This window comes from Schistocerca gregaria, chromosome 2 (genome assembly GCF_023897955.1).
Source record: "Schistocerca gregaria isolate iqSchGreg1 chromosome 2, iqSchGreg1.2, whole genome shotgun sequence".
NCBI lineage: Eukaryota > Metazoa > Arthropoda > Insecta > Orthoptera > Acrididae > Schistocerca > Schistocerca gregaria.
Genome location: NC_064921.1, coordinates 1,020,229,135 through 1,020,251,983, shown reverse-complemented (window position 1 = coordinate 1,020,251,983; position 22,849 = coordinate 1,020,229,135). Strand labels below are relative to the sequence as shown.

The 22,849-nt window shown below is 45.1% G+C and overlaps 1 protein-coding gene across 3 annotated transcripts in view; it reads right to left on the bottom strand.

Annotated features, from left to right (window-relative positions):
* Positions 1-22,849, bottom strand: part of LOC126335514 (protein yellow-like) — a 383,768-nt gene that overhangs the window by 82,282 nt on the left and 278,637 nt on the right. For all 3 annotated transcript variants that reach the window (XM_049998871.1, XM_049998872.1, XM_049998869.1), the window contains 2 exons: positions 21,427-21,630; positions 11,014-11,189 (listed from right to left, as the gene is read on the bottom strand). In XM_049998871.1, the coding sequence (XP_049854828.1) occupies positions 11,014-11,189; positions 21,427-21,628 (378 nt within the window). In that variant the 5' untranslated portion in view covers positions 21,629-21,630. The remainder of the gene's footprint in view (positions 1-11,013; positions 11,190-21,426; positions 21,631-22,849) is intronic.

The following is a 22,849-nucleotide window of genomic DNA, read 5'->3' as shown; positions in this document are numbered from 1 at the left end:
GTAGACTGAAGATCCCGAACGTTCGATTTTTTAATCATGGCCGGCCGGGATGGCCGAGCGTTTCTAGGTGCTACAGGCTGGAACCGCGGGACCGCTACGGTCGCAGGTTCGATTCCTGCCTCGGGCATGGATGTGTGTGATGTCCTTAGGTTAGTTAGGTTTAAGTAGTTCAAAGTTATAGGGAACTGATGACCTCAGAAGTTAAGTCCCATAGTGCTCAGAGCAATTTTTTTAATCATGAACTTTCAGGAACTGACCTTCAACTACAGTTATGTGCCTCTGTGTGGTAGGTATTAGGTAGTGGTTTCATCAACGCTGCTTTACACTGTCTAGCACGTATCTACTACCACAGAGTGAAGGGACACCTGAAAGAAGCCTATCGAGTGAGATGGACTAAAGGACTATAGCGCTAAGCGTTAACAAAAACGCATACGATCGACCCCCCCGCCCCTCCCCTCCGCAGACACCACACGAAATCCGCAGCTGTGATACACATTATATAAAATGAAGCTATATATCGAGAAAGGAAAGCAAAGGGAAAGGCTATTGATATCAGCTGTTAACCATTGCGCCACCCGGACAGAGTGTTTACCTGCTTCGAGATGACTGGGTGTTTGTGTTGTCTACATCTACATGATTACTCTGCAATTCACATTTAAGTGCTTGGCAGAAGGTTCATCGAACCACATTCATACTATCTCCCTACCATTCCACCCCCGAACAGCGCGCGGGAAAAACGAGCATCTAAACCTTTCTGTTCGAGCTCTGATTTCTCTTATTTTATTTTGGTGATCATTCCTACCTATGTAGGTTGGACTCAACAAAATATTTTCACATTCGGAAGAGAAAATTGGTGACTGAAATTTCGTAAATAGATCTCACCGCGACGTAAAACGTCTTTGCTTTAATGACTTCCATCCCAACTCGCGTATCACATCTGCCACATTCTCTCCCCTATTACGTGATAATACAAAACGAGCTGCCCTTTTTTGTACCCTGTCGATGTCCTCCGTCAATCCCACCTGGTGAGGAGGAGGAGATTAGTGTGGTTCAAATGGCTCTGAGCACTATGGGACTCAACTGCTGTGGTCATTAGTCCCCTAGAACTTAGAACTACTTAAACCTAACTAACCTAAGGACATCACACACATCCATGCCCGAGGCAGGATTCGAACCTGCGACCGTAGCAGTCGCACGGTTCCTGACTGCGCGCCTAGAACCGCGAGACCACCGCGGCCGGCGAGGAGGAGATTAGTGTTTAACGTCCCGTCGACAACGAGGTCATTAGAGACGGAGCGCAAGCTCGGGTGAGGGAAAGATGGGGAAGGAAATCGGCCGTGCCCTTTCAAAGGAACCATCCCGGCATTTGCCTGAAGCTATTTAGGGAAATCACGGAAAACCTAAATCAGGATGGCCGGAGACGGGATTGAATCGTCGTCCTCCCGAATGGGAGCCCAGTGTGCTAACCACTGCGCCATCCACCTGGTAAGGATCCCACACCGCGCACCAATATTCTAACAGAGAACGAACGAGTGTAGTGTAAGCTGTCTCTTTAGTGGACTTGTTGCATCTTCCAAGTGTCCTGCCAATGAAACGCAACCTTTGGCTCGCCTTCCCGACAATCTTATCTATGTGGTCTTTCCAACTGAAGTTGTTAGTAATTTTAACACCCAGGTACTTAGTTGAATTGACAGCCTTGAGAATTGTACTATTTATCGAGTAATCGAATTCCAACGGATTTCTTTTGGAACTCACGTGGATCACCTCACACTTTTCGTCATTTAGCGTCAACTGCCACCTGCCACACCATACAGCAATCGTTTCTAAATCGCTTTGCAACTGATACTGGTCTTCGGATGACCTTAGTAGACGATAAATTACAGCATCATCTGCGAACAACCTAAGAGAACTGCCCAGATTGTCACCCAGGTCATTTATATAGATCAGGAACAGCAGAGGTCCCAGGACGCTCCCCTGTGGAACACCTAATATCACTTCAGTTTTACTCGAAGATTTGCCGTCTATTACTACGAACTGCGACCTTCCTGACAGGAAGGTCATCGTCACTCATGAAAGTCGCGGGGTTGGACTGAGCAGAAGTTAGGAATTTGTACAGGCGCTGATAACCTCGCAGTTGAGCGCACTACAAACGAAACATCTTCCTGACAGTGTTTATCGCAACCGCACGCACGACTTGGGCGCGCCTCGGTGGGCAGTGAATCCTCCAGTTACAGTGCGGATGCATAAGTGCGGTCGACTGTCTGCGCCAACCTCAGAGTAGTGAGGAGGACACGATCAGGGACTGCAGATACGTTGCGCTGGGGGCGAGTGTGTGTGTCGGCTGACAGGCATGCAGAGACAGTGAGCTCGAGTGTCGTAAGCAGTGTGTCCGGATGACGCAGCTGCCTAGTAAGCAGGAGACCCCGAGTCTGAATCACGGTACGGCACACATCTTCATTAGTTGCCGCGGATTCCGCACAAACTTCCGATGCAGCTGACATCAATAATCCCTTCCCCTTCATTTCCTGCCCTCCGTCCATCTTCAATTTACATAAGATGTGCAGGATGTTCAAAACTTCCAGGTACGAACTTATGTGACTTGTAGAGAAGAGCGAGTACATAACATTTTGGATAGGAAACCATGTCCGGAAACGTACCATTCCGTGCTACAGCCATTTGAAAACATGTTTGCTAGGTAGGATTGAAGCAGGGTACTTATGGTGAATGGTGCCTACGTCGAAATGGTTATGTAATAGAACCCAGTACGTTGTCCTCGATGGTGAGTCTTCATCGGAGGTGAAGGTATAATCTGGAGTGCCCCAGGGAAGTGTGGTAGGTCCGCTGTTGTTTTCTATCTACATAAATGATCTTTTGGACAGGGTGGATAACAATGTGCGGCTGTTTGCTGATGATGGTGTGGTGTACGGGCAGGTGTCGTCGTTGAGTGACTGTAGGAGGATACAAGATGACTTGGACAAGATTTGTCACTGGTGTAAAGAATGGCAGCTAACTCTAAATATAGATAAATGTAAATTAATGCAGATGAATAGGAAAAAGAATCCCGTGATGTTTGAATACTCCATTAGTAGTGTAGCGCTTTACACAGTCACGTCGATCAAATATTTGGGCGTAACATTGCAGAGCGATATGAAGTGGGACAAGCATGTAATGGCAGTTGTGGGGAAGGCGGATAGTCGTCTTTGGTTCATTGGTAGAATTTTGGGAAGATGTGGTTCATCTGTAAAGGAGACCGCTTATTAAACACTAATACGACCTATTCTTGAGTACTGCTCGAGCGTTTGGGATCTCTATCAGGGTGGATTGAGGGAGGACATAGAAGCAATTCAGAGGCGCGCTGCTAAATTTGCTACTGGTAGGTTTGATCATCACGCGAGTGTTACGGAAATGCTTCAGGAACTCGGGTGGGAGTCTCTGGAGGAAAGGAAGCGTTCTTTCCGTGAATCACTACTCAGGAAATTTAGAGAACCAGCATTTGAGGTTGACTGCAGTACAGTTTTACTGCCGTCAACTTATATTTCGCGGAAAGACCACAGAGATAAGAGAGATTAGGGCCCGTACAGAGGCATATAGGCATTAATTTTTCCCTCGTTCTGTTTGGGAGTGGAACAGGGAGAGAAGATGCTAGTTGTGGTACGAGGTACCCTCCGCCACGCACCATATGGTGGATTGCAGAGTATGTATGTAGATGTAGATGTTCGTTGCCCTATCTTAGGTGACAAATGAAATTAAGTCTCCTTTTTAGGCGACCAGCTCCGCATTCCCCACTTATTAGTGTGAAATATAGTGTCCTTCTATTGATAACATTGAAGAGGCTGTACCATGAAAAATTTCAGAACTATGCTGAAAAACTGCATCTTTGTTGTGAAATAATCTGGAAAAAATAATTTCATTTATAAATATGAAGTGAGTTCTCTTATTTTAAATTGTCAAAATTCTCATACTGTAATTCAGTACAGTAAATTTGATGCTTGGAGCAAGATTATAGTGGAAAAAAGATTTTGGGACGGAAAGAATGTCACATCAAAAATGTGCAAATATTTTGATTTTGATGTTGTATTTGAATCATAAGTTATACGAGAAGAAACCGATTTAAATTTTAAATTAATAGTTATAGAAAAAAGAAGATTGTCCTAAATATAATGCTGCTGGAGCACTTAAAGCATACTTCCGATGCTTTTTATAAGCATTGTGTTGTAATCTAGCTGAATCAATCCTGAACCAAACAGTTCAACGTTAGAGTACAATGTCTATCGCAACTGGCTGGTTGTAAAAATGAATACTCCCATATTGTGAGCATAAACATCTAGCTATGTGAATGTTAATGCTATATAAATAGCTTTTTTTTCATCTGTAACAGTAGTTAGCGAAATAGATAGGGAGACGTTCCCACTTTCTTACACGCCTATTACTTTGTAGTACATCCCATAACTCTGCGTTATGCCCTCTACACGTTTCATTCTGTGATGTGCTATAACACGGTGACCATACAGGATACATTCCTTCTGGTTTAGCTGTTATGAACGCTTTATACACCTGCACAGCGGTCTATGACGACAGCTTTCCTCGCCTGATCTCCCCGATTCCGTCGAATAGCCATAAAAATAGCGCAGTAGGCAGATAGTCCAGATCTAAGATTAATCCAACGCTGAGTGGATTTACTTAAATGTATTTGCTGAAGATTACACGTCACCAGACGCTTCTTGCACCGCCTCTCAAACCTTTCGTGGCGTCAACCAACGAGCTTGTGAAAGCTATCGGCCCTTATGCCCGCAAACGTGTCTAAATTTGCGCATTCCTTCACGTAGCGCACGCACTCGGCAAGGTCGTTTCGCCGCAGCTTATACTAACTGCATATCCAGCCATAGTTACACCACAGTTAAACTCGTAACTGATGAGATTTGCCCTTATGAATACGAGAGTGCGTAGTGGACTAAACGTACAAGGTGTCGTTCTGAGACTGGTTCTGAAGAAAACACTTTAAAAAGTCGAAACAAAAATAAATCATAGGTTTTTTTTTTAATCCTTGAGTCTAAGCCATCTATAGTTTCTTGTACGAAGTCAGTTTTCGTGAATCGTGCTGTACTTCTTATTGAGGTACTTTGTTTCATGCGCAATTGACTAATTGGAGCCTGATTCTTTGAGTGTTTGCTTACAGTCAAACAGGATGAAGCTGTAGTCGGGTTAAGGGCGGCGTTTTGATTTGCACATCTTCAGGGCGACTGTCATTACATAAAAAAATGTGGTAGATATTTCCTTCTTCTACTTTCTCTTCTGCCTATCACAGAAGAGTCTAATCACCAGTTCAGGGCTCGGTTTTACCTATTAACTGGCCGTCCTATGTCACTGCTTCTTTTTTACCTGTATTTTAAAGCCGTTTTTGGCTTTCGTTCAAGATATTCCTTCCCGTTTTCTTTACGTTGTTTTAGTTTGTCATTTACTGCAAAAATATTCAGTTCTTGTCTAATGTTTGATCAGCAATCCTGTCCAACTAGGTACAATCTTTGACAAATCGTAAAAATTTTATTTCAGCCGCCAGTACAGTAGAACAGGTGCAGCCATCACCTTATACAATTTCGTTTTTGTATCTCTCTGTATTTTAATGTTCTGTTTTATAGTGAAACATATTTCTGTAATTTAATATCTACATCCTTATCTTCGTTAAAAGTAATATAGCTCCCTAGGTAACTGAAGTGCTGAATTTGTTCCAAAATCTGATCTTCACTTACAATTTTGCTAAATACTTGACTTTCCCATGGATGGTGTGGTCTATATGAATATTAAGAAGAGTAGGCGATAAAGAGCACACTTGTTTTACACTGTAAATCATTAAAATATTTCCCTCTGTGTAATGGTGACCATCAAGTTCAATATAATTTCAATTATACAGTCTCTTGATACTGTTTATTAACCGATTATCATGTTAGTATATTCCACACTGCTATGAGGATGATCTACATCTACGTGACTACTCTGCTATTCACAATGAAGTGCCTGCCAGAGGGTTTAATGAACCACCTTCAAGCCGTCTCTCTACCGTTCCACTCTCGAACGGCACGCGGGGAAAAAGAGCACTTAAATTTTTCTGTGCGAGCCCTGATTTCTCGTATTTTATCGTGATGATCATTTCTTCCTTTGTAGGTGGGCGCCAATAGAATTCTTTCGCAATCGGAGGAGAAAACTGGTGATTGAAATTCCATGAGAAGATCCCGTCGCATAGAGAAAAGCCTTTGTTTCAATGATTGCCACTCCAATTCACGTATCTTGCCTGAGGCACTATCCCCCCTACTTCGCGATAATACAAAACGAGCTGCCCATCTTTGTACTTTTTCGATGTCATCCGTCAGTCCCACCTGATGCGGATCCCACAGCGCACAGCAATACTCCAGAATAGGGCGGACAAGCGTGGTGTAAGCAGTCTCTTTAGTAGACCTGTTGCACGTTCTGCCAATGGATCGCAGTCTTTGGTTTGCTCTACCCATAACATTACCTACGTGATCGTTCCAACTTAGGTTATTTATAATTGTAATCCCTAAGAATTTACTTGAATTTACAGCCTTCAGATTAATTTAGCGGATTTCTTTTAGTATTCAAGTGAATAACTTCACACTTTTTTTTATTCAGGGTCAATTGCCACTTTTCGCACCATTCAGATATCTTACCTAAATCATTTTTCAATTCGTTTTGGTCATCTGATAACCTTACAAGACGGTAAATGACAGCATCATATGCAAACAATCTAAGACGGCTACTCAGATTGTCTCCTATGTCGTTAAAATAGTTAAGGAAGAATAGAGGGCCTACAACACTTCCTTACGGAACGCCAGATATTACTTATGTTTTACTCGATGACTTTCTTCTAATACAACGAACTGTGACCTTTCTGACAGGAAATCACGAATCCAGTCGCACAACTGAGGCGCTATTGCATAGGCACGCAGTTTGGTTAAAAGACGCTTGTGAGGAACGGTGTCGAAAGCCTTCTGGAAATCTAAAAACATAGAATCAATTGGACACCCCCTATCGATAGCACCTATTACTTCATGAGTATAAACAGCTTGTTGTGTTTCACAAGAACGGTATTTTCTGAATCCGTGCTCACTCTGTATCAATAAATCGTTTTTTTTTTTCGAGGTAATTCATAATGCTCTAACCAAGTATATGTTCCAAAATCCTACTGCAAATCGACGTTAGTCACAGGGACCTGTAATTCAGTGGATTACTCCTATTTCCCTTTTTGGGTATTGGTGTGACTTGAGCAATTTTCCAGTCTTTAGGTACGGATCTTTCTGTGAGCAAGCAGTTGTATATGATTGCTAAATACGGAGCTATTGTATTAGCATAGTCTGAAAGGAATCTGACTGGTACACAATCTGGACCGGAGACCTTACCTTTATTAAGTTATTTAAGCTGCTTTGCTACCCCGAGCACATCTGCTTCTATGTTTCTCATGTTGGCAGTTGTTCTTGATGGAATTCAGGAATATTTACTTCGTCTTCTTTGGTGAAGGAGATTCGGAAAACCATGTTTAATAACTCTGCTTTAGTGGCACTGTCATAAGTGACTTCACCGTTGTAATGAGCTGTGTCCGACAAAGTAACTGTTACACTTTTGGGTAACGGTTCTTGTTTGGAGGTGCGACAGTCGCTTCCTGGACTTTTAATGCTATCCATTGCTTCTGTTGCCCTTCTTTTCCACCGGATTGCACAGGGAGAACTAAAGGGCGGGACGAAATTTGCTGATTGTGCATGAAATGAGGCGTATCCCGTGGAAGTACTGTCTGTTGCGGGAAAAATATCTTCAGCCAAGAAATAAAGAAAGGCTTGAACTGAGTGCTTTAAGACATATCATTGACAAATGTCACACAAGAGGGTATAGACAATCACTACTCCTTTTGTAACATTAGATGCACTCATAAAATATTGCAATGAATATTACAAACGGTTGTAAAATCATTTCAGTACCTGTGGGTAAGCGCTATCACAGAGTAAATTACACGATGCGCATCCTAAATTTGCTGTCTGTTTAGTCAGTCAGTACGAGAGAAGTATTACTAATTTCAACACACACACGTATTTTTAACTAAGATGGTAAAACCGGAGAAATTTTTATTTATACAGAGGGTGTCGAGGCACATTCTTCCGGGACAGGTAAGAATGGCGGAGAGGGGTACTTAGCGTCCACAACACAGCACCTGTGGAGGAAAAATATCGGCGTAGTAGAAAGCCAAATGGAAACATTGCCACCTTCAAAATATTCCCCTCTGCCATTGACATTGAAACACAAAATTCTTTTATTTTTTCTTACTTTGGTTGTGTTACATCGTTTGGGATTATTCTGGAGTGGCTATTACGAATTATCAGAAGATCCCCACAAGGGGATTACCAGAACGATTTCCAGTATCAGCTTATGAATTTCTTGTAGGTCACTGTTCCAGCATCTACAGATTCTAACCCGGTAATGATGTATTTGATCTCCATTAAGATGTTTATAATCAATATTGATCGGTGATTCGTTAAAGACCTGTCACGAAATTTTTATGTTCCTCTCACAGGGTACTGAGAAGCATTTGACTGGGAGTGCGATGAGGAACAATGTGCTGTAATAAGTAGGGCCGAGGACATTTTTAGGTGAGTCTTATTACATTTACCAGCCGACTTTTCACCCAAAGCAGTATTCTAGTGACATCACTGATTTTTCTCTGAAACGTGGCACGCTCGACGTCTTGTGGCTAAAAGATAAGTTGCTGGAATCATTTAGAAACGACATAGAAACACCAGCTGCCCAAATCGTGTCATGTAGAAATGTAAGAGGGCTTAGATGTGAACTATAATTTAATGTATATTTTCCATGCCGATGGGGATACGTTGCCGCAGAAGTAGTTTTTCGATCTATTTTTAAATTTGCAGATTAATTTTACGTTCTTTAATTGCAAAGTGTCAGACCACCGTAGGTGCTGAGAAGGGATCAGCTAGATTTTCGGAAGGCATTTGAAATTTCTCGTGAACTGGGGCACTCCTTTCGCCAGAAGCATGAATGGGGTATGGTATTCTTCCCAGACCATTTGGGATATACTCACTGAGTTTTTGGCTGTGTTTCCCGACGAATCATGGAGACTTTTCTAAACGCTCGTTTGCGAAACAGTCACGAGTGAGAAACTGTTAGGTGCTGAAAGGGTTGAACGAGCAAGAATGTCCGTGGGCGAGGAACAAATCATGCATTCTGCAACGACAGCACAGGCCAAACACATTTGATAATTTGCAGAGTATTTTTATGAAAGTAAGAACTTTCAACATCGCAGCGCGTCAGCAATCGTTGGTTAATATATAAAAAAAAACTAAAAACCCGCCTCGATTGCGGATAAAAGCACCTAGTGTTAAGTGTTAACCCAGGATTCGGCGTAGATAACTACACCTTCTTCAGAACAACAATGAAACACACAAGTGGCTAAGAAGACCTTTGTAAATGGTTAAAAGGAAACTATAACTATGCATTTATAAACGAAAAGTAAAGGAAACACAAACAGCACATATGTGCAAAGTCAAAACCACTACTTAACTTAATGAACCGCCATAAAGTTAAGTAGTAGTTTTGACTTTGTACATATGTACTGTTTGTGTTTCCTTTTCTTTTTCGTTTATAAATGTACAGCTATGGTGTTCTTTTAATCATTGACAAAGGTCTTCTTAGGCACTTGTGGGTTTTATTGTTCTTAACAATAGGTGCTTTTTTCACAATCGAGGCGGGCTTTTAGTTTTTTAATATTCTTATGAAGTGGTTAAACGTGGGAGTAGGTCGCAGGCCTTCGTTGAGGGAAGAAGACAGCTTAGAGAGAGTTGCTTGCATAGTTATCGATTTGGTAGAGTGGTAGGGGGCCTTCTTCGTTTAGGAGGAGCACCGCGTTGTGCGGCTGTAGCGAAAGCTGATCGGTGGCTGTGACTTCCAATCAAGTATGCAAAGATTTGGCCAAAGCTAGGTTTGTTACTCGATGAAAGCTCTGTATTTCGTTACGGGACCATTGTTACTGATGCTGAATGGCGACATACACTACAATAAGCAGCATTGTCTCAGTGGAGCCTGCCTTGCTTGCTTCTTGTATGTCTTTCTGACCATATTTTTAATCTCATATCTCGGGATATTTTACTTTTCTGATATTGCCGAGAACGTGTTAAGCAATTAGTTGAGGGGATCAAGATGAGAATGCAGGCATTATATGTTTCCAGTACAGCGGTCGAATCTCTGAATTTATCTGACTATAGTGAGATTGCTACAAGGCAGTTATTAGATCAGCCTTGGAGCTAGTAAAACTATGTCGTCTCCAAAATCCAAATCCTGCAGACGTTCGTGGATCCCCCACTGGATTCCTCGTCTGCTGCCTGCTGTGACTCTTCTCATAACAGAGTCTAGAACGAGTAGAAAAAGTGTTGGTGACAAAATGCAACCCTGACGGACTCCAGTTGTTACTCTTATGTGCTCTGTCATATTTCCCTTGTGGAGTACGCAACATTTGTAGCCATCATATAGATATTTTATGATGTTTAAGATCTTATGTGGTATGCCATACTTCCGGAAAACCTACCAGAGCACTTTATGTTTCACGGAATCGAAGGCCTTTTGAAAATCAATGAATGCCAGGTACATGATTGCTTGGAATCCTTTGATTTACTCTGAAATGATCCTAAGAGTGTTAATAAGAGCAACACAACTGCGTTGTGCCCTAAAACCGGCCTGTTCTTTACGCAGTCACTTTTCAAGGGATTCTTTAATTCCGTTTAAAATAATTCTGGTGAGGACCTTACTAAGCACTGACAACAATGTAATACCACGCCAATTGTTACAGTCTGACAAATTTCCCTTGATAAATAGTTTTTACCATACCTAAATTTTTGAATGTTATTAAAAAAAAGTCTTTAGATGTGTGAGAGACAAGTTCCAAACACACGAACTTGCTACGCTACGAGGAGACAGCGCAGACGTGGCAGAGGCTGCTCTTACCTGTACCCTGAAGACGGAGGTGAAGCCGTCGCAGTTTCCCTGCAGGTTGGAGCGCCAGTCCGGGAAGGGCAGCAGCGGCGTCCCGGTGTCTCCCTTGGGCGGTACGACAGCCAGCGTGGCGGGCACGCCCTTCTTGAACCTCGGGACCGTCACCAGCAGGCTCCACAGGCCGCGCTCTGCAGCACGCGGGAACCCGAGTGTCACCCTGCTGTCCAGCCCTCCCCACGTACCTCACCTCCCGGTGTCTCCCTTGGGCGGTACCACGGCCAGCGTGGCGGGCACGCCCTTCTTGAACCTCGGGACCGTCACCAGCAGGCTCCACAGGCCGCGCTCTGCAGCACGCGGGAACCCGAGTGTCACCCTGCTGTCCAGCCCTCCCCACGTACCTCACCTCCCGGTGTCTCCCTTGGGCGGTACGACGGCCAGCGTGGCGGGCACGCCCTTCTTGAACCTCGGGACCGTCACCAGCAGGCTCCACAGGCCGCGCTCTGCAGCACGCGGGAACCCGAGTGTCACCCTGCTGTCCAGCCCTCCCCACGTACCTCACCTCCCGGTGTCTCCCTTGGGCGGTACGACGGCCAGCGTGGCGGGCACGCCCTTCTTGAACCTCGGGACCGTCACCAGCAGGCTCCACAGGCCGCGCTCTGCAGCACGCGGGAACCCGAGTGTCACCCTGCTGTCCAGCCCTCCCCACGTACCTCACCTCCCGGTGTCTCCCTTGGGCGGTACGACGGCCAGCGTGGCGGGCACGCCCTTCTTGAACCTCGGGACCGTCACCAGCAGGCTCCACAGGCCGCGCTCTGCAGCACGCGGGAACCCGAGTGTCACCCTGCTGTCCAGCCCTCCCCACGTACCTCACCTCCCGGTGTCTCCCTTGGGCGGTACCACGGCCAGCGTGGCGGGCACGCCCTTCTTGAACCTCGGGACCGTCACCAGCAGGCTCCACAGGCCGCGCTCTGCAGCACGCGGGAACCCGAGTGTCACCCTGCTGTCCAGCCCTCCCCACGTACCTCACCTCCCGGTGTCTCCCTTGGGCGGTACGACGGCCAGCGTGGCGGGCGCGCCCTTCTTGAACCTCGGGACCGTCACCAGCAGGCTCCACAGGCCGCGCTCTGCAGCACGCGGGAACCCGAGTGTCACCCTGCTGTCCAGCCCTCCCCACGTACCTCACCTCCCGGTGTCTCCCTTGGGCGGTACCACGGCCAGCGTGGCGGGCACGCCCTTCTTGAACCTCGGGACCGTCACCAGCAGGCTCCACAGGCCGCGCTCTGCAGCACGCGGGAACCCGAGTGTCACCCTGCTGTCCAGCCCTCCCCACGTACCTCACCTCCCGCTGTCTCCCTTGGGCGGTACGACGGCCAGCGTGGCGGGCACGCCCTTCTTGAACCTCGGGACCGTCACCAGCAGGCTCCACAGGCCGCGCTCTGCAGCACGCGGGAACCCGAGTGTCACCCTGCTGTCCAGCCCTCCCCACGTACCTCACCTCCCGCGCCCCTGTTTGTCTTAACACACTCTTATTGAGTAGTATACCTGGAAGAATCCTCGAAATACCAGAAGGTATGAGATAGATTATATAATGGTAAGACAGAGATTTAGGAAGCAGGTTTTAAATTGCAAGATATTTCCAGGGGCAGATGCGGACTCCGACCACAATCTATTGGTTATAAACTGTAGATGAAAACTGACTAAACCAGAGGTTGTACACAGTTGCAGGGAGAGCATAAGGGAACAATTGACAGGAATGGGGGAAAGAAATACAGCAGAAGAAGAACGGGTAGCTCTGAGGGATGAAGTAGTGAAGGCAGCAGAGGATCAAGTAGGTAAAAAGACGAGAGCAATTAGAAATCGTTGGGTAACAGAATAAATATTGAATTGAATTGATTAAAGGACAAAATATAAAAATGCAGTAAATGAATCAGGCAAAAAGGAAAACAAATGTCTCAAAAATGAGATCGACAGGAAGTGCAAAATGGCTAAGCAGGGATGGCTAGAGGGCAGATGTAAGAATGTTGAGGCTTATCTCACTAGGGTAAGTTAGATACAGCCTACAGGAAAATTGAGGAGACATTTGGAGAAAAGAGAACCACTTGTATGAATATCAAGAGCTCAGATGGAAACCCAGTTCTAAGCAAAGAAGGGAAAGCAGAAAGGTGGAAGGAATATATACAGGGTCTATACAAGGGCGATGTACTTGTATTATGGAAATAGAAGAGGATGTAGATGAAGATGAAATGGGAGATACGATACTGCGTGAAGAGTTTGACAGAGCACTGAAAGACCTGAGTCGAAACAAGGCCCTGGAGTAGACAACATTACGTTAGAACTACTGACGGCCTTGGGAGAGCCAGTCCTGACAAAACTCTAGCATCTGGTGAGCAAGATGTATGAGACAGGTGAAATACCCACAGACTTCAAGAATAATATAATAATTCCAATCCCAAAGAAAGCAGGTGTTGACAGATGTGAAAATTACCGAACAATCAGTTTAATAAGTCACAGCTGCAAAATTCTAACCCGAATTCTTTACAGACGAATGGGAAAACTGGTAGATGCCGACCTTGGGGTAGATCAGTTTGGATTCCGTAGAAATGTTGGAACACGTGAGGCATTTCTGACCTTACGATTTATCTTAGAAGAAAGGTTAAGGAAAGGCAAACCTACGTTTCTAGCATTTGTAGACTAAGAGAAAGCTTTTGACAATGTTGACTGGAATACTCTCTTTCAGATTCTAATGGTGGCAGGGGTAAAATACAGGGAGCGAAAGGCTATCTACAATTTGTACAGAAACCAGATGGCAGTTACAAGAGTCGAGGGGCCCAAAAGGTAAGCAGTGGTTGGGAAGGGAGTGAGACAGGGTTGTAGCCTCTCCTCGATGCTATTCAATCTGTATATTGAGCAAGCAGTGAAGGAAACAAAAGAAAAGTTCTGAGTAGGTATTAAAATCCATGGACAAGATAAAAAACTTTGAGGTTCGCCGATGACATTGTATTTCTGTCAGAGACAGCAAATGACTTGGAAGAGCAGTTGAACGGAATGGACAGTGTCTTGAAACGAGGATATAAGATGAATATCAACAAAACCAAAACGAGAATAATGGAATGTAGTCCAATTAAGTCGGGTGGTGCTAAGAGAATTAGATTAGGAAATGAAACACTTAAAGTAGAAAAGGAGTTTTGCTATTTTGGGAGCAAAATAACTGATGATGGTCGAAGTAGAGAGGATATAAAATGTAGACTTTCAATGGCAAGGAAAGCGTTTCTGAAGAAGAGAAATTTGTTAACATCAAGTTAGACGTACGTGTCAGGAAGTCGTTTCTGAAAATATTCGTATGGTGTGTAGCCATGTATGTAAGTGAAACATGGACGATAGATAGTTTGGACAAGAAGAGAATAGAAGCTTTCGAAATGTTGTGCTACAGAAGAATGCTGAAATTAGATGGGTGGTTCACAAAACTAATGAAGAGGTATTGAATAGAATTGGGGAGAAGAGGAGTTTGTGGCACAACTTGACAAGATGGAGGGACCGGTTGGTAGGACATTTTCTGAGGCATCATGGGATCACAAATTTAGCATTGGAGGGCAGCATGGAGGGTAAAAATCGTAGAGGGAGACCAAGAGATGAATACACTAAGCAGATTCAGAATGATGTAGGTTGCAGTTAGTACCTGGCGGTGAAGAAGCTTGCACAGGATAGAGTAGCATGGAGAGCTGCAACAAAACAGTCTCAGGACTAAAGACCACTGTAACAACAACAACAAAAACATTGAGTTGCTCTCTTGTCTGTCTGCTTGTTTGACACGAAATTTGCAAATAATTTTAAACTAACTTCCTGACAGAAACTTGAAATTTGAAACATAGCTCAGAACTGGACGACAATGTAGTATTAACTCGCTTTCTTGTTCGTCTGTTCGGGAAGGCGCGTGGTTAGTTGTGAGGAAGGTTGGTAATGTCTGACATATCGGCTGCCCTGCAGGATCTGAGAGAGGGCGGGGAGGAAGACGTGCAACATACAAGGAGGTTCATTGATCGTGATGGGGCCAAATATCTCACGAAATAAGCGTCAAACGAAAAAACTACAAAGTACGAAACTCGCCTAGCTTGAAGGGGGAAACCAGACGACGCTATGGTTGGCCCGCTAGATGGCGATGCCATAGGTCAATCACATATCAACTGCGTTTTTTAAGTAGGAACGCTCATTTTTTGTTACATATTCGTGTAGTACGTAAAGAAATATTAATGTTTTAGTTGGACCACTTTTTCGCTTTGTTATAGATGGCGCTGTAATAGTCACAAACGTATAAGTACGTGGTATCACGCAACATTCCACCAGTGCGGACGGTATTTGCTTCGTGATTCATTACCCGTTTACCAATTGCGGAAAAGATCGATGTCGTGTTGGTGTATGGCCATTGTGATCAAAATGCCCAACGGGCGTGTGCTATGTATGCTGCTCGGTATCCTGGACGACATTATCCAACTGTCCGGACCGTTCGCCGGATAGTTACGTTATTTAAGAAAACAAGAAGTGTTCAGCCACATGTGAAACGTCAACCACGACCTGCAACAAATGATGATGCCCAAATAGGTGTTTTAGCTGCTGTCGAGGCTAATCCGCACATCAGTAGCAGACAAATTGCGCGAGAATCGGGAATCTCAAAAACGTCGGTGTTGAGAATGCTACATCAACATCGATTGCGCCCATACCATATTTCTACGCACTAGGAATTGCATGATGACGAGTTTGAACGTCGTGTACAGTTCTGTTACTGGGAACAACAGAAATTACGGGACGATGACAGATGTTTTGCACGCGTTCTATTTAGCGACGAAACGTCATTAACCATCAGCAGTAACGTAAACCGGCATAATATGCACTATTAGACAACGGAAATCCATGATGGCGGCGACAAATGTAACATCAGCGACCTTGGCGGGTTAATATATGGTGCGGCATTATGGGAGGAAGGATAATTGGCCCCTATTTTATCGATGGCAATCTAAATGGTGCAGTGTGTGCTGTTTCCCTACGTAACGTTCTACCGATGTTACTACAAGATGTTTCACTGCATGAGAGAATGGCGATGTACTTCCAACGTGATGGATGTCTGGCACATAGCTTGCGAACGGGTGAAGCGGTATTGAATAGCATATTTCATGACAGGTGGATTGGTCGTCGAAGCACCATACCGTGGCCCGAATATTCACCGGATCTGACGTCCCCGGACTTCTTTATGAGGAAAGTTGAAGGATATTTGCTATCTTGATCCACCGACAACGCCTGACAACACGCGCCAGTGCATTGTCAATGCATGTGCGAACATTACGGAAGGCGAACTACTCGCTCTTGAGCGGAATGTTGTTACACGTATTGTCAAATGGATTGAGGTTGACGGACATCATTTTGAGCATTTATCGAATTAATGTGATATTTACAGGTAAACGCTGTAACAGCATGCGTTCTCAGAAACGGTAAGTTCACAAAGGTACATGTATTACATTGGAACAACCGAAATAAAATGTTCAAACGTACCTACGTTCTGTATTTTAATCTAAAAAACCTACCTGTTAACAACTGTTCGTCTAAAATTGTGAGCCATATGTTTGTGACTATTACAGCACCATCTATCACAAAGCGAAAAAAGTGGTCCAACTAAAACATTCATATTTCTTTACGTACTACACGATTATGTAATAAAAAACGGGGGTTCCTATTTAAAAAAACGCAGTTGATATCCGTTTGACCTATGGCAGCGCCATATAGCGGGCCAACCATAGCGCCATCTAGTTTCCCTCTTCAAGTTAGGCAAGTTTCGTTCTTTGTAGTTTTTTCGTTTGATGCTTATTTCGTGAGATATTTGGCCCGGTCACGGTTAGTGGGCCACCCTATATATGACATATGAGTACGCAGGTGAAGCCATGGTCAAAAAGCCAGTATCTACACTATGTGATCAAAAGTATCCGATACCTAACTGAAAATGACTTACTAGTTCGAGGCGCCCTGTAACGGTATTGCTGGAATTTAATATGCTGTTGGCCCACCCTTAGCCTTGATGACAGCTTCCACTCTCGCAGGCATACAATCAGCCAGTTGTTGAAAGCTTTCTTGGGGAATGGGGGTCCCGTTCTTCACGGAGTGCTGCAGTGAAGAGAGGTATCGATGTGAGACGGCGAGGCCTGGCACACAGTCGGCGTTCTAAAATATCCCAATGGTATTCCGTAGGATTCAGGTCAGGACTCTCTCCGTACCAGTTCATTACAGGGATGTTATTGTAGTATAACCACTCCGCCACAGGCCGTGCATTATAAACAAGTGCTCGATCGTCCAATGTTTTACGGTCCTCACACCAAGCTAGGCGTCGTTTGGCATTTACCAGCCTGATGTGTGGCTTATCAGCAGCCGCTCGACAATGAAAGCCAAGTTTTCTCGCCAACTGTCATAGTACTTGCAGTTCAAATTCTCTGTGTGATGGTCTGGATAGATGTATGCCTGTTACATATTACGATCCTCTTCAACTGTCGGCGGTCTCTGTCAGTCAACAGACGAGGTCGGCGTGTACACTTTTGTGCTGTACGTGTCCCTTCATGTTTCCACTTTACTATCACATCTGAAACATTGGATCTAGGGATGTTTAGGAGTGTGGAAATTTCGCGTCTAGACGTATGACAAAAGTGAGACCCAATCACTTGATCACGTTCGAAGTCAGTGAGTTCCGCGGAGCGCCCTATTCTGCTCTCTCACGATGTCTAGTGACTACTGAGATCGCTGATATGGAGTATCTGGTAGTAGGTGGCAGCACATTACACCTAAACGTACGTTTTTGGAGATGTACGGATAAAAAAATGGTTCAAATGGCTCTGAGCACTATGGGACTTAACTTCAGGGGTCATCAGTCCCCTAGAACATAGAACTATTTAAACCTAACTAAGCTAAGGACATCACACACATCCATGCCCGAGGCAGAATTCGAACCTGCGACCGCAGCGATGTCCGGATACTTTTGATCACATAGTGTATATGTATATTGTACAGTAAACGGTTATAATATGACCAAAATATTTAAAATCCATTGAAATATTTCACGTGCACAGAAGTAAAATTCAGAAAATAATTTGTGCTAGCCCCATACAGATTTCTAATCCCATACAGATAGTCTTTAAAATTTGTGCTGCTGGATTCATAATAGCTACGTCAGTATCTATAAGATGTATTACGAAAAACGTGGGGTGCATGCAACAGATGATAGGAAATTATGTATTCATGCAACTGTCATGTATTGCTCGAGCTTCACGTTTTTCATTATAAATTTTACAAGTATTGCTATAGCTATTAAAAATTCACAAGCACAAATTATCAGACTATCTCTAAGTAGCTAGGAATCCGGATGGAAATAGGAGAAATCTTTTTAATCCAGTTTAAAATGTGTTATATTAAAAATTTAATTTTGACTTGCATAATTGTTTTTAAAACGTTTCATTCTCCACCGTGAATGGTGAAAGGGATGTTCGAAATGTGACCCACTGTCACTCAACAAGTTTGACGTATTTTATCGCACGATAATCTACATCGATGGTAGATCGCTTGATAAGCGTATGATCTTCCTCTTGTTTGGGTGCAAAATGTGAAAAACTGGGAAGTGTGCACCGCAGATGCTGTAGTTCGGTGCCCTGTGTTGAAAATGTCAGAGGAAACGTCGTGACAGACTTGAAGCCAAACCAATGATGAGAGGCGTCACGATGCATAAGCTCAAGTACTGTGGTGTGAATGGGACAGAGCTTAAATGGTTTGAATCACACCTAACTGGAAGAGTGCAGAAAGATGAAATAAACAGTTGACATAATATGCTAAAAACTGGTGTTTTCTGAAACTGGGGAACAATCAAGAATGGGGTGCCGCAAGGTTTAGTCTTGGGTCCTCTGCTGTTTTTAATATATATTAATGACTTGCCATTCACGAAGATGCGAAGCTGGTAATTTTTTCCCATGATACAAGTATAGCTATCACACTCGACAGACAAGAACTAACTGGTGACATTGTAAACGATCATTAAGTGGTTCTCTGCAAATGGGCTCTCGTTAAACTTTGACAAAACATGGTATATGCAATACCACACAGTTAATGGAATGACCCCATTAATAAATATAGATTTCGATAAGAAATTGGTAGCTAAGGTAGAATATTCAAAATTTCTAGGTGTATGCACTGATGAGGCGTTGAACTGGAAAAAACACACTGAGGATCTGCTGAAACGTTTGAGTTCAGCTACTTATGCTGTTTGGGTCATTGCAAATTTTGGCGATACACATCTGAGTAAATTAGCTTAGCACGCCTATTTTCATCTCTCCTTTCGTATGGCATCATATTCTAGGGTAACTTATCATTGAGTAAAAGAATGTTCATTGCAAAAAACCGTGTATTCAGAATAATTGCTGGAGCTCATCCAAGATCATCCTGCAGACACTTATGTAAAGAGCTAGAAATCCTCACTGTAGCCTCACAATATACACTCCTGGAAATTGAAATAAGAACACCGTGAATTCATTGTCCCACGAAGGGGAAACTTTATTGAAACATTCCAGCGGTCAGATACATCACATGATCACACTGACAGAACCACAGGCACATAGACACAGGCAACAGAGCATGCACAATGTCGCCACTAGTACAGTGTATATCCACCTTTCGCAGCAATGCAGGCTGCTATTCTCCCATGGAGACGATCGTAGAGATGCTGGATGTAGTCCTGTGGAACGGCTTGCCATGCCATTTCCACCTGGCGCCTCAGCTGGACCAGCGTTCGTGCTGGACGTGCAGACCGCGTGAGACGACGCTTCATCCAGTCCCAAACATGCTCAATGGGGGACAGATTCGGAGATCTTGCTGGCCAGGGTAGTTGACTTACACCTTCTAGAGCACGTTGGGTGGCACGGGACACATGCGGACGTGCATTGTCCTGTTGGAACAGCAAGTTCCCTTGCCGGTCTAGGAATGATAGAACGATGGGTTCGATGACGGTTTGGATGTACCGTGCACTATTCAGCGTCCCCTCGACGATCACCAGAGGTGTACGGCCAGTGTAGGACATCGCTCCCCACACCATGATGCCGGGTGTTGGCCCTATGTGCCTCGGTCGTATGCAGTCCTGATTGTGGCGCTCACCTGCACGGCGCCAAACACGCATACGACCATCATTGGCACCAAGGCAGAAGCGACTCTCATCGCTGAAGACGACACGTCTCCATTCGTCCCTCCATTCACGCCTGTCGCGACACCACTGGAGGCGGGCTGCACGATGTTGGGGAAGACGGCCTAACGGTGTGCGGGACCGTATCCCAGGTTCATGGAGACGGTTGCGAATGGTCCTCGCCGATACCCCAGGAGCAACAGTGTCCCTAATTTGCTGGGAAATGGCGGTGCGGTCCCTTACGGCACTGCGTAGGATCCTACGGTCTTGGCGTGCATCCGTGCGTCGCTGCGGTCCGGTCCCAGGTCGACGGGTAATTGCACTTTCCGCCGACCACTGGCGACAACATCGATATACTGTGGAGACCTCACGCCCCACGTGTTGAGCAATTCGGCGGTACGTCCACCCGGCCTCCCGCATGCCCACTATACGCCCTCGCGCAAAGTCCGTCAACTGCACATACGGTTCACGTCCACGCTGTCGCGGCATGCTACCAGTGTTAAAGATTGCGATGGAGCTCCGGATGCCACGGCAAACTGGCTGACACTGACGGCGGCGGTGCACAAATGCTGCGCAGCTAGCGCCATTCGACGGCCAACACCGCGGTTCCTGGTGTGTCCGCTGTGCCGTGCGTGTGGTCATTGCTTGTACAGCCCTCTTGCAGTGTCCGGAGCAAGTATGGTGGGTCTGACACACCGGTGTCAATGTGTTCTTTTTTCCATTTCCAGGAGTGTATATATATATTCACTTACAAAATTTGTTATTAACAATCCGAACGAATTCAAAAGTAATAGCAGTGTACATGGCTACAACACTAAGAAAAAGGATGATCTTCACTGCTCAAGGTTAAATCTAGCTTTGGCTCAGAAGGGGGTAAATTATGCTTGCACGAAAGTCTTTGGCCACTTACCTAATAACATCAAAAGTCAGACAGATACCCATATAGCATTTAAAAGAAAATTAAAAGAATTTCTTAATGGCAACTCCTTCTACTCATTGGATGAATTTTTGGATATAGTAAGTGAGTAATTTCCCAACCTCCACAAAAAAAGTGTCATGTAAAACTTTTTGTAATGTAATATCTTGTATAGACACCTTTTATTAACCTGACACGTCCCACATCATTACGAAGTGTCGTACTCATGATCTACGGAACAAGTACTAATCTAATGTAATCTAATGGAGATTCTACTGTATATTAATTGTGCACGCCGAGGATGAAGACGACTTACCGCTCTGCCAAGGCTGCACGTCAATGGGGATGGAGTTCCCCGGAACGTAGGAGCCGTTGCGTATCATGGCCTGGCGGGTGCGTTCCGACGGAAAGGCGAAGTCTAGCGTCCGCCAGGCGTTCAGGATGCGCATCTTGCCGGCCGCGCCCACGCCCGCCGTCAGGGCTGCCAACAGCAGCATCGCGGCGCCCAGCCGAGTCATCCCTGTCAACAAACCACGTTAAGGTGCGTCCGACGCCTCTGTAGGGTGGTGCTGTCAGTCTGGGACGTGGAAGACCAGTGCCAGGGTTACCACACTGGCTGATGCCTTTGTACAGTCAGTCTCTGACGTGTAGCAGGGGCAAATACACCAAACGTCCAAGCCCCCGTGAGCGATCATTGATGGCCCAGCAAGCGAATCAGGAGGAAATGGGGTTAAAGCAGGAGAAAAAGACAGTGCAAAGGAGTAGCATACATTTGTGGAGATCGTGGGAAGTACATACACCACTTTCCATTAAAGTTACTACACCACGAAGATGACGTGCTACAGACGCGAAATTTAACCGACAGGAAGAAGATGCTGTGATATGCAAATGATAAGCTTTTCAGAGCATTCACACGAAGTTGGCGCCTGTGGGGACACCTGCAACGTCCTGACATGAGGAAAGTTTCCAACTGATTTCTCAGAAAACGGCTCTGAGCACTATGGGACTTAACTGCTGAGGTCATCAGTCACCTAGAACTTAGAACTACTTAAACCCAACTAACCTAAGGATCGGCGGCCGCTGGTGGCCGAGCGGTTCTGGCGCTACAGTTTGGAACCGCGCGACCGCTACGGTCGCAGGTTCGAATCCTGCCTCGGGCATGGATGTGTGTGTTGTCCTTAGGTTCGTTAGGTTTAAGTAGTTCTAAGTTATAGGGGACTTATGACCTCAGCGGTTGAGTCCCATAGTGCTCAGAGCCATTATTTTTAATCTAAGGATCACAAACATCCATCCACGATGTAGGATTCGAGACTGCGACCGTAGCGGTCGCGCGGTTCCAGACTGTAGCGCCTAGAACCGCTTGGACACATCGCCGATTTCTCATACACAAAGAGCAGTTGACCGGCGTTGCCTGGTGAAATGTTATTACGATGCTAGGTGTAAGGAAGAGAAATGCATACCATCACGATCTCTACTTCGATAAAGGTCGGATTGTAGCCTATGGCGATACTGGTTTATCGTATCGCGACACTGCTGCTCGCGTTGGTCGAGATCTAATGACTGTTAGCAGAATATGGAATCGGTGGGTTCAGGAGGGTAATACGGAGCGCCGTGCTGGATCCCAACGGCCTCGTATCATTAACAGTCGAGATGACAGGCATATTATCTGCATGGCTATGACCGATAGTGCAGCCACATCTCGATCCCTGAGTCAACAGATGGGGACGTTCGCAAGACAA